Source organism: Eucyclogobius newberryi, unplaced genomic scaffold, assembly GCF_026437365.1.
Source record: "Eucyclogobius newberryi isolate DKJ021-1_F unplaced genomic scaffold, fEucNew1.0.hap1 SCAF_2, whole genome shotgun sequence".
NCBI lineage: Eukaryota > Metazoa > Chordata > Actinopteri > Gobiiformes > Gobiidae > Eucyclogobius > Eucyclogobius newberryi.
This window is the reverse complement of record NW_027315834.1, coordinates 35,351,433-35,373,092: the sequence shown is the minus strand read 5'-3', so window position 1 is coordinate 35,373,092 and position 21,660 is coordinate 35,351,433. Positions and strand designations below refer to the sequence as shown.

At 39.2% G+C, this 21,660-nt stretch overlaps 2 protein-coding genes across 2 annotated transcripts in view; one reads left to right on the top strand and one right to left on the bottom strand.

Annotated features, from left to right (window-relative positions):
- Positions 1-19,832, top strand: part of ptn (pleiotrophin) — a 34,304-nt gene extending 14,472 nt beyond the window's left edge. The window contains exons 2-5 of the mRNA XM_072455168.1: positions 9,184-9,272; positions 9,975-10,148; positions 14,035-14,196; positions 19,249-19,832. Coding sequence (XP_072311269.1) covers positions 9,185-9,272; positions 9,975-10,148; positions 14,035-14,196; positions 19,249-19,304 — 480 coding nt within the window. The 5' untranslated portion in view covers position 9,184 and the 3' untranslated portion in view covers positions 19,305-19,832. The remainder of the gene's footprint in view (positions 1-9,183; positions 9,273-9,974; positions 10,149-14,034; positions 14,197-19,248) is intronic.
- Positions 1-21,660, bottom strand: part of chrm2a (cholinergic receptor, muscarinic 2a) — a 162,312-nt gene that overhangs the window by 71,989 nt on the left and 68,663 nt on the right. The window lies entirely within an intron of this gene.

Sequence of the window (21,660 nt, the reverse complement as noted above, 5' to 3'; positions counted from 1 at the left end):
GAGTCAGCTAGTTTATGTGCACCAGGGCCATTTATTGGCTCTCGTTCACCAGAGGGCTTCAAAATCAAATCCGCTCCTTTGACCACAATTGCCCCTTAATATCTCCAAATAAACTGAACACTACGTACAGAGGGACTTGGCAAAGAGTAAGTGTGAACTGGATCAGAATCAGTCCCTCCAGTTCAATAGTTCAGGAGCAGAACATTTCAATATTTTTTCATACATGTTTCATACATGTTCATACATTTGTGAGTATATATGCATATGATGTATGTCTGGCTATCTACATTGTATGTACATATGTACGTATGTATAAGATAAGATATTAAGATAAGATAAGATATTCCTTTATTGTCCCACATGGGGAAATTTCATTGGTATGTATGTACATATGTATGTATGTACATATGTATGTATGTATGTATGTATGTATGTGTGTGTGTGTGTGTGTGTGTGTGTGTGTCTGTGTGTGTGTGTGTGTCTGTGTGTGTGTGTGTGTGTCTGTGTGCGTGTGTGTGTGTCTGTGTGTGTGTGTGTGTGTGTGTCTGTGTGCGTGTGTGTGTGTCTGTGTGTGTGTGTGTGTGTCTGTGTGTGTGTGTGTGTGTGTGTGTCTGTGTGTGTGTGTGTGTCTGTGTGTGTGTGTGTGTGTGTGTGTGTGTGTGTCTGTGTGTGTGTGTGTGTATGTATGTATTGTATTTTCCTGACTATAAGTCGCACCAGCCAAAAAATGCATAATAGAGAAGAAAAATAAGTTGCACTGGAGTATGAAATGCGGTTGCAAGTGGGAAAATAACAAATAATATCACATATAAGTTGCTCCGGAGTATAAGTATATAAGTATAAATATAAGTATAAGTCGCACCCTATGAAAACTATGAAAAAATGTGCGACTTATAGTCTAGAAAATACGGTATGTATGTATGTACCATATGTATTTTTGCATGTATAAAAAACAAAAAAACAAAAGAAAAAAAACAAAAAAATACATAGAATGCAAAGTTGAGTGTTTTTGTAAACAGGTTGGTTCGGTTTGTGGTGTTATTTTAACATTATTGGTTACATTTGTATGTTACCATTAGCTTAGAGACTAAACCACTTACTTTTATAAACATATTCTAGATGTCCCCAGGTGAAGTATTTACATGGTACACAAACTCACGCTCCGCTTAGTGGTAAGTTACTAATTGTAGCGAGACTTGTCTAATTCCACATAAGGAATGAACAGAAAGTGGAGCTCCGCAGCTTTAAGGCATCCGGATCTAGCCGGTGTGGTGCTTATATGGACATATGTTACAAATACTTTACTGTACAATAAATGTATATTAACACAACTATATTATGATTGATTATGGCAAAATATCACAAATCCATTTCAAACTGAAGTAAGACTTGACAGTAAGACTTGAAAAATAAATCAGTGAGGAGATGGTTGAACTTTAATTCATTTTCTAAAATACTTTGATTGAAGGATGTGAGACGGTGCATAGACCTCACAGTGTGAGTTTGTGCTGGACAGTTATGGAAACTATGTGTGGCTCCTCAAAGAGCATCACATTCATACTTAAAGTTTTATTGATTCAGCGAATTGCAATCGCAGTCAAACATCTGTTCTCTTCTCCTGACAAACAGTTAGACGTTAGACAGTTCTCCTCCTGCTGTCTTTACCTACAGGCAGTAAAGCCAGCCAAAAACATTAAAAATAACCTTGAATTTGACCTATACATATGTCATTTGTAAACCACTATGTGCTCTTACTTCTTACACATTCCTATTTTTTTAATAGCACAAACAATGCACGTGATTGTAAGTCCACAAAACGAATGTGATATACCTTTTTGTTATGACTCTTTTACACAGCAGCCTTTTTAAAAAGCTATCAAAAAATATCAAAAATAATCTTTGAGAAAATCTTAAAAATTATTTTCAATTATATTCAAGACATGGTGGCCTAGTCTGCTTTACCACAGCGTTAGAATATGGTGTAAATATTCATTTCAGATTGCAGATATCCAAAGCTTGTGGGCCTCAGAGCACAGCTGTAAGATAGAGGTAATAAAAGAGGGGCATGTAAAGCAGAAGACATTACAAGACACCAAGTCCTGACTGAGAGCTTCATTTAATGGGCATATGAAGACCAGTCTACCACACACTACTGTTGTTGATTCCCTCTTCAAAATAAATCACATTTTTTTTTATTCTAAACAAGAATAAAGAGTAAAGTGAAGAGGGGTGCTTATTCTGTGCAGGCTCATTCCTGCCAAACTGGCGGTTACTCTAACAGATAGGAGAGTGTCGAGAGAAGGGACGACAGCTTAATCAAAAGGCAGACAAAAGTCTCCACGCCGCATGCAAAAGGCTTTTCTCACCCAGCATACATATTGAACTCAAGGTACTCCGAGTGGCTAAGAGTAGCACACACGCAAACGAGATAAATGCTTCTTTTTTAATTAGACCGACACCTCTGAATGCGTGCCTTCACAGAGCAGCCATAGAAAGTGCCCTGGTGATGAGTGCAGAGCTGAGGCTGCTCATGCTGAACAATGGCGGCTGCAGGCAGGATGGAGGTGTGTTTTAGAGCTGTCAGGTGCATCGCATTGCACTGGTCCTACAGGGAGACGGGCACCACCAGTGGGGAAGGGAACAAATGGGGCTATTTCTGAACAAAGAGAAAAACAGAACGAGGGTGAGAGCCAAAGCGCATTGATAAGATGTCTCCTGGAGCAATAATGGCCTCCTATAGTGATTTAGCTGTGCAATATAGTTGAGTGGCATGGATGAAAAATAGGCTACCGGCTAAATGATTTCTATTAATAAAAAACAGACTGCTTAAATTTGCCTTCTGAAACTATTTCAATAGTCATTAAGATTTGTGTATATTTTGAAAAAAGAAAAATACTAGTTTCTTGATTGCATGTTTGGTGTTCATTAGTCATGAGCTTATTTTAAGTATACTTGCTTTAGGGTGGAAAACACCAACATGCTTCCTTTGTTAAACATTTATTATTATAATAATCACAACATATGTTTATGTTATATATATATATATATATATATATATATATATATATATATATATATATATATATATATATATATATATATATATATATATATATATATATTCACCATGGCTGCCACAGCACTAACTTGAATAGTTGAGCAGTTATTATTGTGTTCTTTCTATGATAGAGCAGTATAATGTCATTGCATTTGTCACTAAGTTCATGTCTACACACACAGAGGCCTGCACAGTGTCTCACGCAGCAGCAGCAGCTCCGCACATGCTGTTTTGTTCCGGTGCGCGTATCCCTGGGGGATCCTCCGGGGCTGTTCTAAGAGATAGCAGGGACCTTCTCCACTCTCTCTCTCCCCCACTGTCTGACCTTTACAAAACACAAGTCAGAAAATGGGTGGCATTTTCCTCTAATCACCGCCACCTAAACACTTGAAAAATGGCACTGATACAATTAAGGCGCTATGCCCCATGAGGATAGATTTGCTGTCCTCCAATGCCTAATCGTTATCAAAGCTGCTGTGGATTTAGTGCACTGCACTAAATCCATTTAAGTTGTTTTTTTCCAATACATTTATGACTTTTTTTTAGTGAGGCACTATAAAGCTCAATAATGGTTTATTTTCTGATCTTGTTTGCAGCTTCAGTGATTGGCTGGAAAATGCTTGACTTTGCAGAGCTGTCTGTCCTCTAGTCAATACACTCCTGAGCAGGTACTGTGTGTCTCAAAACCTCAGCTCAACGAAAACAGAAGCCAAATAAATCCCTTTCAATATGTCTTATGTCTATGTGAGGCAGAGCTCCACCTGTAAAGCACTCTCAAGTAGATTTTTGGCTGACTTTTCTCAAGGACACAGACTTGAGTTCCCTCGTGTTACAAAACAAACACCTGCACATCATGTACATTTGGTGGAAAATTGTCAGTAGAGTTTTGAAATGACATTATTCAGGGTTATTCTCAGCTGTGAATCTTAAAACAAAAACTGAAAGGTGCCATGGCTAAAATCTGTCAATAAAACCTAATATTTTAAAGCAAATCATTTCAGATTGAATCAGGGACATCATCTGGTTAAGCATATGCATGTGAAACGATCATGGCTTTTGTTTGTCAGAATTCAGCGACTGGAATCGAGACTGCACTATGGAGACGGCAGACGAGTCAATGGCCCATTCCAGTGAGGTTGAGCAATAGTATCTATAGTTACTATATAGTTGAGCAGTATCTAATGAACTAATAAAAAAACAAACCTCTATGTTTTCAATGGAGAAATCTTCTCAAAATGGTGCCTGTAAAAGAGAAGCTGAAACCTGTGAATTCTGTGTCAATATGGGATATTGTTGTTATAAATTCACTCTGTAGCTCTTGTTTTTTTTTTTTCCACAGCGGTTTCTTTAGTCTAAGAATCTAAACAGTACATCAATATTTCAGTGGTCCATGCTGTATCATACATAACAAAGCCTCTTATTGCTTTTATAAGCAAGGTAATTTAGTGCACACTATCCTTGCTTCACTGACTGGACCAAAACATTATACAAATACAAAGTTTTTATCCCACTGGCTGAAGTATTGACTTTAGTTGAACTAATATACATGGGCACTTAATGAATATTTCACTATTCTACTTGAATGACAAACACAAGTTATGAATATGACCACTGTGCAAGTGTATTTTATCGGTTGGTATAGCTTGGGTTCCCATGACCTTTTGCAGCTTGTATGTTGCATGAAAGCTGTTCTAAACATGATAAGATGCTCTTTCCCCATTGACCGCTCGTACAGTCAATCATGCTTTACACTGCAGTGTGGCTGGCAATGATCCCTGCCTTTACTTTACAAATGAAAGCGCTGGAGTGTGGTGTGGCGTTTCAGTCACATACACGAGCGCCACTACAGCAGACAGGATTTGCGATCTCGGCTTCAAGCCCACGGCTCTAACAGGTTTACCCCGACTTCCATTAATCACTGGAGATCTAACAAATGAGCATTCTGAATGTGTTTGACTGAGCATGCACGTGTATGCAAATGGATGCCACAATGCAGAGGTATCTCTAAGACTCATTACATTTATTCATTTAACTATAAATAATTATTTTAACAGAACATACAGCATGTACAAGGCTGTTATTTGGGAGCAAAACTCTTGTGGAATGGACAAAATCAATCTAAAAGAAATGCATGGGAATTATATACAGATTCAAGCTGAAGGTGGAGCAGAGGGTTAGGGTTGTCGGCCGTGCTGTGGTGCTGATTGGAGATATAATGGAGGACAAATTGCACGTGATGGTTTTCACTGGTGACAGTGTGATGGGTGAAAGAAGGTTGTAACTTTAGCACTATGAGGAAGAACTAGAAGAAGGAGAAAGGATAAGTCAGGGCAAAGACGCATTCACTTTACAGCAATCAACTTTTTATGTTGGCAAGAAGCTAAAAGTAAGAAAGCAGCCAATTTATTACATTAAATTATATTAATATGTTTTCAAATTATTGTTGTACAAATAATTAAAGGAATGACATCAGATCTATAAATGTGATCTTATGTTTTACTCTCAAACAGCATAACACGCTCCTTCCTGATTGTTCTGACACAGTGACGATGGAGGAGACACAGGCAACATTTCTGACAGTGTAGCAGATTCTCTTTCAAGTTTCAGACAGGGATTACATCAGGCCTAATGAGGAAGAAGAAAGACTGTGTTTTTGTATTTGATGTGAGAACAGAGTGGTACATCGCTGGTGTCACTATAGGGCCACCGATTTCTGATGACTATTGGCGTTTCCTCTCTTTGGTGACCCACTTTTGTTCAAGATCAAACAAGCAAAATGAATGGTGTGATAGTGCTAATTCCCGTGGTCTTGAACTTTGCTGACATTTGGGCGGAATTTACCCGTGTGGGTCTCAGCCACCAGGAATCCCCTCATTTCAGCTGCCTGCCATTTCGACTGCTTCAACTTAATTATTCAGATAACAAGACACGTCAGAGCAAAACAGATGAAGGAAACATGTCCTGTCTTCATTGGAGGGACTCAGGTAAAAGGGACCACGTTGTTGTTCTGCAAAATAACAGATGTGCTGCCCCAAAGACTTGGATGAGTTTCAACTTTTTCCTCTACTGTGTACATCATTCTCTTTTATGTCCCTTTGTCCAAATACATTCGTCTAATGGATAATTTACAACAAGCCTGAGTAGAGTGATCTGTTATCTGAAAAGGAATCAAATGTCCTTCATTTCAATAACTGTAAGCTAGAATATCCTGTCAAATATAAAGTGCCGTCTGTTGAACTTCCTACTGTACGCCTCAGCAGTGATAACTTAGTAATTACTTTGTTATTAATATTGGAGGAAGAAGAGTCTGTCTCTACCCCTTTCACAAATTCTTTGCCAAGTGCCTTAACAGTTGAAATGTGGAAATATGTGCACTGCATCATCATTTATAAATAGAGCTTCTCCTTATAGAACCGTCTCTTTAACACCATAAGCAAGGTAAGGTTGTTTTGCCAAAGGAAACTTCGACGACTGGTCTGGAGGAGGAAGAGTAGAACTGCCAATATTTAGCAGTGAATTGGAAAAAGATCCGCTTTAATCTACACTTATAAAAAGCCTTATGAGAACCATGAGCTATTTTTTATCATAATCCGAAGGTTGGCCTATGTAAAGGATATAAAGTATGTGCTTTACAATAGCTCTGGCAGTTTTGCTTATCAGAGTACACAGCTGTCCTGCCAAACATCCATCAGAAGTGCCTCAGAAAAGAGTGACCGGTGGGAAGATGGTGCTGTAATTTATTGATTATGAAAGAAAGAAACTCTGTCATCTTGGAGGACTCTCTGAAACATAAAGAATAACTAATTTTGAATAATTCCCAAACTTTTTTCCTGGTTCAAAGTCATCAGCCTTTCCTTTTATGCCTGCTCTGCATTGAGAGCTTGTCGCACAGTGTGAGGAAAAGCAGTCTTATCTTCTGAAAGGCCACAATAGGGTTTTCTTTGAAAATGATCTTTATCACTGGGCTTTCATTGAGTTTTCTCTCTTAAACTCTTAGAATTCATTGCGCACGCTTTTTCAAGGTAGGATTTTTTAAATCTTTTCCTTGGATATGTCAGTGAATCTTGAGAATGACTTAAAAGTTTAGTCAGAATAGACTTATTAGTCAAAATAGAGTCCGAACTGCAACATTTTGGAATGCACCAGATCAATCATGAAGACTTCATTTTGTAGATCGTGTACACACACAGCAGCTCTGAACTAACAATTTTTAACTGCCCTCATTAGTCTGAGCGTTTAATGAATCCTCAAACTAAGTAGCAGTAGACTAAAGTATAAATATTGGTCTCCAGTTCTTAAACATCAATGTATTTGGTCTATAGCTTTGTTTTTTACAAGTCAATCTGCTTAACACGTCTCCAAAACTGTCAACCCTTCCTGGTGCAGAAACTTATATTTGTTCAATAATGAAGACATGTTTCTCTGCTTTTGTTCCCTCGATTGTTGACGTTTTGAAATGGTCTCAACATCTCAAACTTTTAAAAAATGGTACGCCTTTGAAATGTTTTGATATGATTGATTGTATAGGAGTTTTTACCAGTTGTATTGATCATGTGTAATCCGGTATCACAAACATGAGTTGGACAGAGGCTGGAGATGGACTGCAAAGTGAAGCAGACTGTCTTCAGTGGAAGTGACAAGGAGAAGAGAAGTCCAGAGGCTAGTGCTGTGTTCCCATAAGACTCTAACAACAGCCATGCCTCTTACCTCATCTGTGCAGCCAAGTAGAGCATTGTCTTTGCATCACACACCTTTCTTCAGTTTTATCTTTCAATTATTCATCAGTCATGATAGCCCGGAGAATTTATTGACGGTCAGAGATACAAATCCCTGAAGCTGTGTTTCAAAGCACATTTTTACTTAAATTTATTCTCTAAATAAGTAAACGCATTTTTGACTCCGGGGGAAACACATTCTGCTCATGTAGTCCTGCCACATACTGTACACATACTGTACACATACTGTACACATACTGTACACATACTGTACACATACTGTACACATACTGTAGTACAGTATGTGAATCTAATATTGCAGTGGTAGCAATGGTATCAGTGATACTGTTAAGTTCATGTGATATCACATTATAGAATCTCTGTTAATTGAGCTGGTCAGATTTATTGACCTGGTTTATCACTGGGCCTATCCTCATGAAACAAAAACTGACACAAAGTTTAACATCTCTCATTTTCTTTCTGTCATTCTTCTTTTGTTTTGTTTTTACAATATTTTAGATTATTGTCAATTGAAAAGACTTTAAGCCATAAGATTAATTTGGCAAATTTGGGAACTCCCTGAATGTTCAGCATTTGTCGTTGAGCCGGACTAGCCCTCCACGTTCAGACGCCGTCATTTTAACAAAAAAATATTGTTTCTAAACCTGTCCCATGGACCCACCACCTGCAGAAGGATCTATAAGGGGCTGGTCGAAATGAGTTTCCTCCGCCGGGTGGCTTAGCGCTCTCTTAGAGATAGGGTGAGGAGCTCAGTCACACGGGGGGAGTTTGGAGTAGAGCCGCTGCTCGTCGTCGTCAAGAGGAGCCAGCTGAGGTGGCTCGGGCATCTGTTCCTGATGCCTCTTGGGCGCCTCCCTGCGGAGGTGTTTTGGGCATGTCCCACTGGGGAAGACCCAGGACACGTTGGTGGGACTATGACTCTCGGCTGGCCTGGGAACACCTCGGGATCCCCCCGGAGGAGTTGGAGGAAGTGTCTGGGGAGTTGGAAGTCTGGAAGTCCCTGCTTAGACTGCTTCCCATGCGACCCGGCCCAGGATAAGCAGAAGAAGATGGATGGATGTTCCTAAACCTAATCCTAAAAATAACTTTACCCTGACTGTTGAATAATATACTGTAAAAAATAAACATTTCCTTGGACTTTAAAAAAAAAAGCTACTCTCCACCCTCTGAACGAAATGCCAAACCTTTAGGGAGTCCTGGCAAGTGTGTGGAGCCAATCCCTAAAATAATGATAAGGTTCAACATTACTTTGGATTAGAAACATGAATATCCTATAGAGTTTTACAAGCCACTGCCCTCCATCTGACATTATCACCTTTTTATGCTCCAATTTTCTTTCCTGGAAGATGTGTTTAGAATCTTCTTCTTTACGATCATTTTCTGTTTCAGGATGGCTGGACAGAAAGTATGGGCACTGCTGGGCACTATGGCACTGCTGGTGCTAACTGTGATGGCGGCTGAAAAAGCTGAAAAACCAGGTGCTCACCCAGTCAACAACCACATCAGCTTTTTACAGGCTTTATATTGTGACTGTTGTACATACGATCACTTGACTATCATTTAACCAAAGAATGATTGATCCATATTTACTTATACATTTACTTCAATAAAGTTCCCTCTCGGTGTATTGCAAGATGAAATGTTAATAAGAGTTTGATTCAACTTTAATCCCAAATACCAAGGGGAAAGTATGTCTCTTAAGAATACAATAAACAGAGACATTTTTGCAAAGATACTAACTGATTTCTCTTCTGGGTGAAAAAATAAATGTAGTTTAACATTAGAACAAACAATTACACTCAGCCAGGAGGTTCATTAATAGGTCCATGTGGGAGACTTGAAAAACTAATTTAGACTTTGTGTTATTTCAGCCAGGAATACTACTGCATACAAATGAGAACTCAAAATAACAAATACATTCAACAAGTCATTGCTTCTTCTTGCTAGACCTTAGATGTATCTCCTCTCAGAGGCAGAACTCATAGAGCAATCAGTCACATTAAACACACTTTTTGCTCATGGCAGAAACAGAAATGATGTATATTTTATTAATGACTCAAGGATCATCGAATCTTTACAATCTCCAGGGTTTATGACACCACGCAAACGACATAAAAATCTTCCAAATAATAGGACTAGAATGACTCAGAAACGTCAACCCATGTATCTATCATCTACAGGGAAAAAAGAGCGCAGGTCTGACTGTGGGGACTGGCAGTGGAGCGTGTGTGTGGCCAACGAGGGCGACTGTGGACTGGGCACCCGGGAGGGCACCCGCACGGGCACCGACTGTAAACAGACCATCAAGACCCAGCGCTGCAAGATCCCCTGCAACTGGAAAAAGAAGTTTGGAGGTAAACCGAGAAAAAAGAACATTTTCTGTCGCACATTTCTCATCAACGATATCACAAAAGCTAATTTCAAGCTGAGGTTAATTATGATGTGATTAAGATTTCTCATAAAGGCTCATTGTGTACTATTGTCTGTTCAGGTGTGCGACTGTGCAGTATTGAATGCTGAACTGTCTCTCAGTGACAGGCCCGGGGGACTTTTGTTTTCCCACTAAAGGCTTTCAGTGGCATGCTGCTCGCCAATGAGCCTGTCAGGAGTGATGAACACACTGCGGCATATAATGGCCGGCTAACTGCTCATATAGATTACAGCGCAGAAAGTTTTGGGCAAGTGGCTACCGTACGAGCTTCAGGCCTTTTCATTTAACAATACAAAGTTGTCATTTGTCAGGACCATAGGAAAAGTCCACATCACTGTATTGTCTAAATGTGTTTTTCAAAATAGAAGAGGTAAACACAGACAGGCCAAATCCAGGACCCGACGCGGAGAACGTGAGCCAGGGAAACAACACCATAACAACCAGGAGGCAGCCAATCACTGCAGTGGGAGTAATCACTGTACTTTATAACAATAGTGACAGAGGTGACCATTCTGAATAATGTAGATTAGAAAAAGGTGGTTAGGGTTACTTCAGACCAAACGCTCCAGACGCTCTCTGTTGTGGAGAGTAACTAACTCGTATGGGCACGTTACTATCACATGCACCCGAGAACACACCAAATAGTCCCCAATAACGGCTCAGTACTATGTAGACAAAGTGGTCAACAAAAAACAGATTTCATAACTTTATAGTTTATGCAAGCTTACGATATGCCTGGTGAATATGTGTACAATATTGTGGAAAAACTATTTACACTTTTTGTAAATGAATTAATTAATATTCCCTCAAAACCAGAAGATTACCAAAATTCGTCCAGCATTCACCCACAAAGCCAAGGCTTGGTGATTCAATCTCATATTCTGTTGTTTCCATCCACAGAACACTTCATACTTTATCTATGTGTGACTGTGGTGCTTGAGTGAGTGATTGGGGGTTGGAGAGGGTATTGGAGCAGATTTGCATTCACATTTCCATCAGTCAGCCCCAGGGAAGCTGAGAACAGCCACACAAGTAGCTATCAGTTATAACGACCAAGTGTGGGGAGTGAATGAATAAAGCAGTGTAAAGCGCTCAAATCAAAGGAATTCTGATTATTCTTAGATCATGTCTGTCTGCTGCGTGCGATGGTGCAGAATGTAAATACAAAATGTTTTTAATCTACTTAAATGTGATGCTTCAGCAGGATTTTATTCCCCAGGGTGAGAGGAAGTGGTTTCTTCAAGGCAAATTCTAGGTTTTAAGGTGTAGGGTTTTAAAAATGTGATGCTCATGAAGTCCCTGTAGTGCAGTGATAGTTACCTTTGTGTCCACTGTGCACTTCTCTCCTCTTCCTCCTCCTCTTCACCTGTCTTGTCACCTTTTGCCTGTTTTCATTAGTGTCCTGGGAGTGTGAGACAATGTGACACAGAGCAGAAATGAGGAATACAAGGCCAACATAATAACGCTGTATTCCTTTATGAATCAGTCACCACAATCTTGATACGCAGTTTAATGATAATACACTATATTTCAATAGACTATGAAACTATGAAAATATTATGCTTTCTCACATTTAGAATGTCATATTTTGTAAAACAACAAACACGTAGTAAATCTGTTTTTCCTTTGGCCAAATGGGTATTTGTAAGTAAGTAAGTAAGTAAATTTTATTTATATAGCACCTTTCACAGACAGAGGTCACAAAGTGCTTCACAAAACACAGAATAAAACAATAAAAACACAAAAAAACTTACAGTGAACAATACATATACAACAATATACAGTAAAATCAGTCTGTAAAACAAGTGCATTTAAAAGGCTTGACTAAATAAAAAGGTTTTAAGCTGACCCTTAAAAGCAGTAACTGAGTCCAGTGACCGTAGGGAGAACGGAAGATCGTTCCAGAGTCTGGGGGCAACAGCCTGGAAGGATCGGTCTCCTCTGGTCCGAAAACGGGTGCGAGGCAACAACAACAGTTTCTGATCCAAGGACCTTAGTGAGCGAGAGGGAGCGTACGGTTTAATCAGATCGCTGATGTACGATGGGACCTGACCATTTAAAGCTCTAAAAGTTAAAACAAGAATTTTAAACTGTATCCGGTAGGAGACCGGCAGCCAGTGAAGGGCTTTGAGAATGGGTGAAATGTGGGCCCTTCTATTTGTGTGGGTTAAGATCCTCGCTGCAGAGTTCTGGACCAGCTGCAGACGAGAGAGTTCCTTCTTGTTAAGACAGGAAAACAAGCTATTACAATAGTCTAAACATGAAGACACAAATGCATGAATTATAAGTTCCAGATCATTTTGAGACACCATTCTCCTGAGCTTAGAGATTTTCCTCAACTGAAAGAAACAGTTCCTCGTCAACAGCTTGGAGTGGTGCTCTAAAGACATGTCTTTGTCAAAGACAACACCCAAGTTTCTAAGACTTGGTTTAGCAGTCTGGCCTAAAACACCCAAGTACTGGTTTATCCCTGGAATGGCATCATCAGGGGCAATAATCAGAGTTTCTGTTTTGTCAGCATTTAGCTGCAAGGAGTTTTGACTCAGCCATTGTTTTATTTGCACTAAACAACTGACCAAGGAGTTCAGCTTCTGGATCTCAGAAGGTTTAAAAGAGCAATAGAGCTGAATATCGTCAGCGAACAGGTGATAGGACACATCACTAAACTCTTTAATGATCATTCCCAGGGGAATTATATAAAGCAGAAATAGGACGGGACCCAAGACGGAGCCCTGAGGAACTCCACACAACAGATCAGCTGAGTCGGACATTATTTGGTTTGCAGCAACACTAAAGCTCCGACCGGATAAATATGAGGAAAACCAATGAAGAACTGACCCCGATAGTCCAATCAGGTCCCTCAGTCTGTTCAACAGGATATGATGGTCGACAGTGTCAAAGGCTGCAGACAGATCCAACAGAACTAAAACCGTGCATTTCCCAGAATCAGCAGACATCATAATGTCACTGGACACTTTCAGCAATGCGGTTTCCGTAGAATGATGTTTGCGGAAACCAGATTGAAAAGAGTCGTGAATGTTTGACTGATCAAGGAAATCTGACAATTGTTCAGAGACCACCTTCTCAAGGATCTTGGACATGAACGGGAGCTTTGAAATAGGTCTGAAACTTTATTTGTAATGTGAGGAGATTATTTTTGCTGTTGCAGTTTGATTTAACTGAACTTGCAAATGAGCAACTGCCCCTAATTAGCACTCTTGTTTTGGCTAATGGCCAGTGCAAACAAAATGCTGATACCATTTGATACATAAACTAGTTTTCTTTGCTTGGCCCTGCAATAGGCTTTATTTTTTTTCATCTGGGGAGATTTAAGATGGTTCTTAAAAGTTTTTGAGGTATTGCTAAAGGCATGTCATTTTGAGATATCCAGACAAGCATCAATTGCATTTATCTGTACGGACTATATGAGGTGAGGATTGAAATGTTACGCCATTTGCTCCAGCGAGCTTCAAAAAGTGTTTAATTGTTGCTGCTGTGAGAAGATTAGCTAAGGCTTCTTTGAACATAAAGGTGTACTGAGAGACTCGTGTGGTCCCTTTTGATGAGGAGAAGATAATAGCCAAGTAAATGGAAAACTCATCATGGCCATTCAAAGTATATGACTCACACCTACTCAGGCTCAAGGGGCTTATTTTATTGAAAGATTGCAATTGGTTGCATTTAAAAGACAAATATAGACGGTGTGATGTGTAATTTTACTGTTTTTTTCCAGCGTGATGACTGCCTTGTGCTACTCCAGCGCACAAAAGCATCTAATTAAGTATCTGATTGTTTTGTTTGCTCAACAGGGGAATGCAAGTACGAGTTTGACGCGTGGGGGGAGTGTGACGTGGCGACGGGGAAGAAGAACAGGACAGGGGTGCTCAAGAGGGCGCTCCTGGACGCAACCTGTGCCGCTACAGTTACAGCCACCAAGCCTTGTGGGAAAATTCTCAAGACCAAGCTGCAAGGTATAAGCCGAAGGGGATTAATCATATAGGCATCGACATGTTAGGCCTGTCAGCAACATATACGCCAATGCCGAACTGATGGATTACTCTGTCTCCGAAAATACACACAATCTTTGATCATGAATACAAGTTATGACATTTTACTGTTTTAGAAGCAGAAGCGGTGCAAAAATGCAATTAAAGATATGTCAGGAAGAAAGATCAGCAAAAATATCAATCAGAGGGGAATACATTTGAATGACAAGTTGCATTACTTAACACAAGGGAAGGGTTCTGGGCTGTTCAGTTATGCCTCTAAATAAGAAAGGAATTGGTTGTCCTGTTGAAACTTTACTATAAACGTTACAACAGGATTTGGTGAAAGTGCCAAGACTGAAGCTCTTTTACAAACTCAAGCTGTCTAAAAGAAGTCTAATGTGCAACAGGGAGAGACTTCTGCTCTGAGGTAAACTATTCATTCCACCAGCAAACCTCCAAACCCATAATCATGACGTGTAATACATGATTATTATTTTTCTTAAATTCAACTTGAAAATTCCAGTGCCAGTGAAATGTTTTGCTGAAGGATGAATCAGAAGTAGGCACAGAAATGCTAAAATCCTGAGAAATGGAAAAAGAATGAAGACATTAAAATGGACAAATAATTGTGAATGTTTGTTACAATGACGTCAATCGACATTCCACCTCGTTCCTTCAAATGATTCTGATGAACAAACAGAGCCACGGCGATCCACATTTACTGTAGATCCTGTTCATTGACAATGGCAATAAACCTTTTCTGATTCGCAAACCAGTGGAATTAGCATGATAACGATCGGTGAGCCGGTGATGTAAAGGTGAGAGGCTAAATCACTAATCACCAGTCAGCTATTACCAACCAATAAGTGTTTTGTTTGCTCTTGAAATAACCTACAAATAGAAAGAATCCAAACAGCAGTATTTACTGCAAGACTGAAATAGACCAAATGACACAGAAGCACTCTATTCATGTTGAGTGAGTCATTGACCTTTTGAAAATGTGATAAACGCAATTGACCCGCAGTGAATTTTGCACTGTTCAAACAAGATTATGAGTGCGGCGAGCGGCCAATGATCACACGAGTGCTCTTATCCAGCTCCGCAGATGACATGTGTGCAAACCATATTGGGACATAGTTTGCCTAACCTCACTGTCACCAAAGCAAACACATAGAGACAGCTGAGGACCAGACGACACGACAAGAAGACAATGAGACATCGGCAGTAACAGGATGTGAGCAGGATAGTCCCAGCCCCAACTCTTCTGTCAAGACCAGTGTTTGTCTCCAGATTTGAGCTCAACTCTATCTGACGGAAGGTTCAACACAGTTTATATTGACGTGTGGCACATAAGTAATGCACCAGGCCAGTGCTGAAGAACTTTGTACAGCCGGCTTGTTTCTGTACTGTGAATACTGTGCTCTGAAAGGTTTAAGGTATTAGTATTTTTTTTTCTTATATATTTAGTTTGAGGGTGTTGCAATACAATCTAAACTTCTACAGTAAATAGGGTTAATTTAAGTATCGACAGTAACATAAATAAAATACAATTTTGTGTTGTAAATGACGTTCGACAGGGTTTTGTTATCATTGTGGTATCATATTCCTTAGTATCAAAATTAACTCAAAATGTTACTGAAATACTACAAATTAAACGATTGCACTGTATACTATTTCAGCTAGTATAAAGTATAAACTATAGTATTTAGAGTGCTTTCTTTCAAAGGCTTATTAGCTATAATCAGCAACACTGTGACTAATATTAGCTAAAGATCTATTCTCTCCAGTTAATAAAATGACAAATACAAATATATTTCCCTCGATCATGTTACGCATATTTTATGTTAACATAATATGGCAGTTAATTGGATTATTTAAAAATGACACATAGGAAACACATTCTGCCTGTTATCTTTTGCGTTATTGAATCTTTAAACTGTAACCAGAGCAGTGGTGCATATACCTAATGGCACACAAATAAAGTGCTTGGTTACCCGTGCATAGTGTTGCATCTATTCAAATGAAGTCCAGCAGCATGGATGTGCAGTGACAGCCTGAGCAGCGAGAGTGCTGGGGGCAGAGGGGAGCCGAGAGGACCTGAGCGAGCATGACAGTGGCATAGATGAAGCCAGGCAGCCGCGGGAAGAGCATCGCTATCACAGCTAGGTGTTATTTCCCACGTCTGCCAGTTGGAAGATAAGCCCTGGAAAGCACTGGGGTTACGGGGAAAACCAAACATGGGGCGCCGTGTGTGTGTGTGTGTGTGTGTGTGTTGTGTACGTGGTGTGTGCACAGGGGAGGTAAAATTGTCTTTTGAGTACATGGCAGAGGTGCGGTCCACGGCAGATCACAGAGCTTCTATAAAATATACAGAAAGAAGTGTTGGCAATATAGGGAGTGCGATGAGAGATGAGAGGCGATCTAACCCCCTGGCAGCGAGAATCCGCACAACCTAATCTGCAATTCTGAATAGAGTACCAAGACAGGATTTTCCCCTGGACTGTATGGTGCGCTGCCCTGGTGGAGGTAGCATCTGTCATTGGTGGATTCAGGAGAGGAGACAATGCTAAGAGGTGTCCAGAGAGAGCCACTGAAGACTCAAGAATTGCATGTCTTGGCTGTCAAAGTCAACGTTACACCCGGGCCCCGTGGAGCCAGAGAGGGACAGAAATGTCTGCAGATCGAGTGTGCAGGGTCTCTTTGACAGGCCAGTTTTATCTCAGGTTAAAGGAGGTCAGATCGCACATGTCTTTCATGTCTTTATCATTGTCAGCTGAGAAATGAGCAATGAGTGACTTGCTGTATACCTTATTGGCCAGGGCAACAGTTTAAATTAATTGTAGTGCTTTCAGTAGTCTTTTATTAAGCAATAATGAAACCACAGTATCATGTTTTGTGCTAAAGTAGCAGACGTACAGCAGACCTGCCTCAATCTCACAACTGACACAAAACACATTCCCTTTGGCCTGAGGGGAATATACTGGCAGTAAAAGACCAAGGCGTTTGACTCAAATGAATATAACCAAACAAACGGCATGGAAGAGCAGTCTGGGGGATTTGCATGGACGGTAGAACTCTGTATGTCAAAAATCTGAGCACTGTGAAAGTGTGAGCTGCCGAGGTGACAACAGGAACTGATTCAGAAGAGATTTCCCTCCTGTGCATTCAGAATATTAAAAGGTTTGGACTCAATTGAAAACTCATTGCCTAAGCATACCTTGTTTCCGCTCTGAACTCCCCGGCAGCATGTCATTTAAGGATTTGCAAGTAGTGGGGGTGTCTTTTTAAGATAATCCGTCCACATTAAAAGTCGTTCTGACTTTTCACATGCATCAATGTCTTTATATGCATTGACTTTGCAATGGGCTGGAAATCTTTGGCATTGCTTTTTGGATTTATTTGTGGGTCTTTTTTATCAGTTCTCACAGGTTGAGCTTAGTCATTGGAGAGAAGGAGATTGTGGGAATATAATGTTTTGATGTGAAAGATGAAAGAAATGGACAAAGGAAACACTACTTGAAAGATTCACAGACTTAAAATAAGACTTTTCTGCACTACAAACGTAGTTCTGTTTGTTAAAAAAAACATGTCACCTTCTCAACTTTAAAAGTGTTTGTTTTCTTTGGTCTGCATTTCATTAGTTATCCAGGAAGTACTTCTTCATGTTCTTTTAAGTCTTCACACCGCCTCAAACTTATTCTGAAGATCTCAGCGACTTTAAGCTTATGGTATTTTGTGTTGTGTGATTGTATTGGAATTTTTTGGGGGTCATATTTACACAGTAACACTTATTTTCATCACATACATAGAGCAAATAATTAAACAGCCTCCCCCCCAATGCCCTCTGAAGGGTCTGACTCTCAGGCCTGAAGTACTTAGTACTGCTCAGTAGTGGAATCAAGTACAAGAGTAAAATTACTATACTCAGTTCTTAGGTACATGTACTTGAGTAAAAAAATACTTTTACTTACAGATATCTGTACTTTCTACTCCACTACATTTTTAACTGGACTGAAAAATAGCCAGCCTGAAATGACTGAGGCTTTTAGTTTTCAGCATGTTTGTGGCGACATCTTGCCGAAAGGTTTTGAGTTTAAGTCCCGACTAAGCTGACAAAAATGTATAAAAAAAAAATGACCAGGAAAATTAAGAAATTAATGTACCGGTAGTCACTTTTGATCAAAAATATATTATATAATATTATATAATTATATTTATAAAAGGGTACCCCAATTATTTTACTAGAACCAAAACCTGGAGTATTACATAATCTTCTGCTAAGTGTGGATTGATAATTTTTAATTTAGTTAATTTTATTGTATTTCTGTTTCTGTAATTTCTTTGTGATTTGAATGCATTTTTCCTGCTGTGTGAAGCACAAATAAATTTGCCTTGCCTTGCCTAAGTCTGGCATTTTCACTGTTTACACAACTCCCAGTTACTTTCCGATTTTGTGGCACAACAATTGGATCTGAGGCTATCTATCTTAGTAAAGTGTTATTGTCTGGGATGAACATTACCATAATGTCATTGCAGTGGAAGCAATTGGGGTGTGGATATTGCTATTGTTTATTCTGTAGTAACAATAATGTGTTATGTGTTGTCTAGCTGTCGTCGCACACAGGTATTGCTTCGCAAGTGATATAAACAATGGGATTAATGCAATATGTGAGAGCTGGAACAAAACTGTTTGAACAGCACAACCTTGTGTAAAGTAAAAATATGTGATCTAATGTTGGCAACTCCCCAAACAACACATCTTATGATGCAGATGGATACTGCAGATATTCTAAGATAAGATAAGATAAGATAAGATATTCCTTTATTGTCCCACATGGGGAACGATCATGTATTTAGACCTATTAGATACTACTATTAGTTATTAACTTAAAGCTTTTCACAGCCACCACCAATGACCAGGTTGTCATTGTGCCTAGATAAACAAAGGTTTAATAAATACATGAAGTTGGTGGGACTGGAGATGTGTTTTGAGGTATTGAGATATTTGACATATTTATTTGTTTTACTTTTCAGACGCCAAGAAGCAAAAGAAGGATGGCAAGAAGCGAGACCGCGCTCAAATGGACTAACATGTCTGACCTGTTAAACTCTTGTATTTGTATATTCTGTAGCGATTGTAGAAGTTTATAGTGTCAAAGTACTGTGCATATTCAAAAAGCAGCTCTTTTGTTCAGAGAAATGTAATCCTTAGTACAAACAGTGTGTACATGAGAGAAACATGAAGTAGTGTTAATTATGCTTCTTTTCTGTACCACAAATTGGATTTGTTTTACCACTGCATGACTTTAATTCCACAATTTCTTTGTTCAGTTAAGTTAATAAAGCAGTTTGTTCAAACTGAAAAAAACACAATGCTTACATTTTCTATGTAACACAATGTATTTGCCTTTAATCATTTATCTGCATGAAATAACTTCTTAAATAACTTCTCTTGTGCTGCCTCTGTAATTTTGTACCTCAGTTTATTTGTATTTTCCCATCCTCACACTCGGGTGTAAAATATTAAGGTCTGTTCCACTGATGCTTACTATAATGAGCCCTCGTTACCTGTTGCTCCTGAAACCTGTTGTATAATCTAATAAAATGGTTTAGACAGAGTCTTGTCATCCTTGTTTTAATAGCACACTCATTTTATTTCAAACACATTTGATATATTTTATTGGAGATATTATGGCACATGTAACCACTTGATGCAGCTCCCTTATGATGTCATAGGTGAAGTGTTAATATTAACACCCAGGTTTATTGTCCAGAACAGATAATCAATCAATACCTCATGAAGGAAATCAATATCATTATTTCCGTACAGTAGTTAGTGAGTGAGGGAGTCGGATCAGTTGGGGGAAATCAGGGAGCACATTCAGATCTAACACATGTATGTACAAAGGGCTTGCATCTCCATTACATATAAGTTATCTCATATAGATATATACAATGCAAACAATATAATTATTTCTAAATTCATTTTGCTATTACTAGAGAAGCCACAATGAGCCACAGTAAGTCAATACAACATAGACATTTACATACAGAAGCAAATCAAATATCAAATATCTTGTTCATTATATACAACACTCACAGCAAAATGCTGGGTCAGTCTCATTCATGTAATTCACAAAATTGATAAACCATTTCAAATTTTGTCACAGCCTTAATATTGAATCGGTATAGTTATGTTTACAATGATGCATTACAATGATAAAAATTACCAATTTAGCTTATTGTCTCACCTTCTGTCTATGCAAAACCCAAAACCTACTGTTTCGGTTGAAATAAAGCAGAAGCAGAGCCTTTATGCTTGAAAATGTACTTGTACCGCCGGCCATTTTAAATGATCTATATGGTAGATAATTTAAAATTAAATAAACTTTAACCCATCTGAATGTATGCACACTGCACATAATCTAATTTTTAACATATATATATATATATATATATATATATATATTTAACTGTACAATGATAAAGCAAACACATTTTATAAAAGGTGATATAAACACTGTCTTTATTATGTCCATGTAAGTCTTTGGAAGTCTGTTACTATAACTGTTAAAGGAGAATGATAGAAACCCACATGGTGATGGTGTCATCCCTGATGTACATGGTCTCAAACGTATCTAAGAGCAGACAGCACGCACACACACACACACACACGCACGCACACACACACACACACACACTCCCAAGAAGTGACTTCTATGATGTTAAATTCATCTACACATGTAAAATGGAAATGAAACGAAAATCAGGCCAAACACTGCTCTATTTCCATGTGTGTCCTAATATGTGTCACTGCAGTCAATGTATTTTACAGTTTTTAGATCTGTTTGGTCGACACATTTTTCTTGCCCTCAAAATCTGTTCAGGAATATCAAATGAAAGTCACAGGCAGGAGAGCTCAGAGCTGTGAAAACACACACGCCACAGTCACACAGAAAGAAAGGCAGAATGACAAGCTCCTTAATAGGCCTCACGATGTTACAGGATATGCACCTCTCAGCTCACACAACAGGGATCCAACATAAAAGAGCCATTTGTTTATGTCACCCTGAGTAAGGCACTTGAATGTCTTTGTACAATCTGGCGATATAGTTCTAGCGAGAGATAAAACACAGACAGTGGGAACATGCCACAGTTTCCACCTCTGTGTGTGACATGCTCCAACTAAACAAATTATTCCTGCTGAGGCTCCAGAGTGAAGCCAGAAACACTTTAGAATGGAAATCCTCTCTGATCAGTGTGTATCTTCTCCACAAAAGGAGTTAAGCCCTTTGACATTAGCCGTATGAAGACGAGCCCGTTAGCTCTGACGGCACATTATGATCTGTTGATCACAACAGTGACAATGTTTACTGTGGTTGTGCTACATAGATGTACATGTGAGTAGACACTGTGGAGATGAACGTAACGACGAGCGGTCTCATA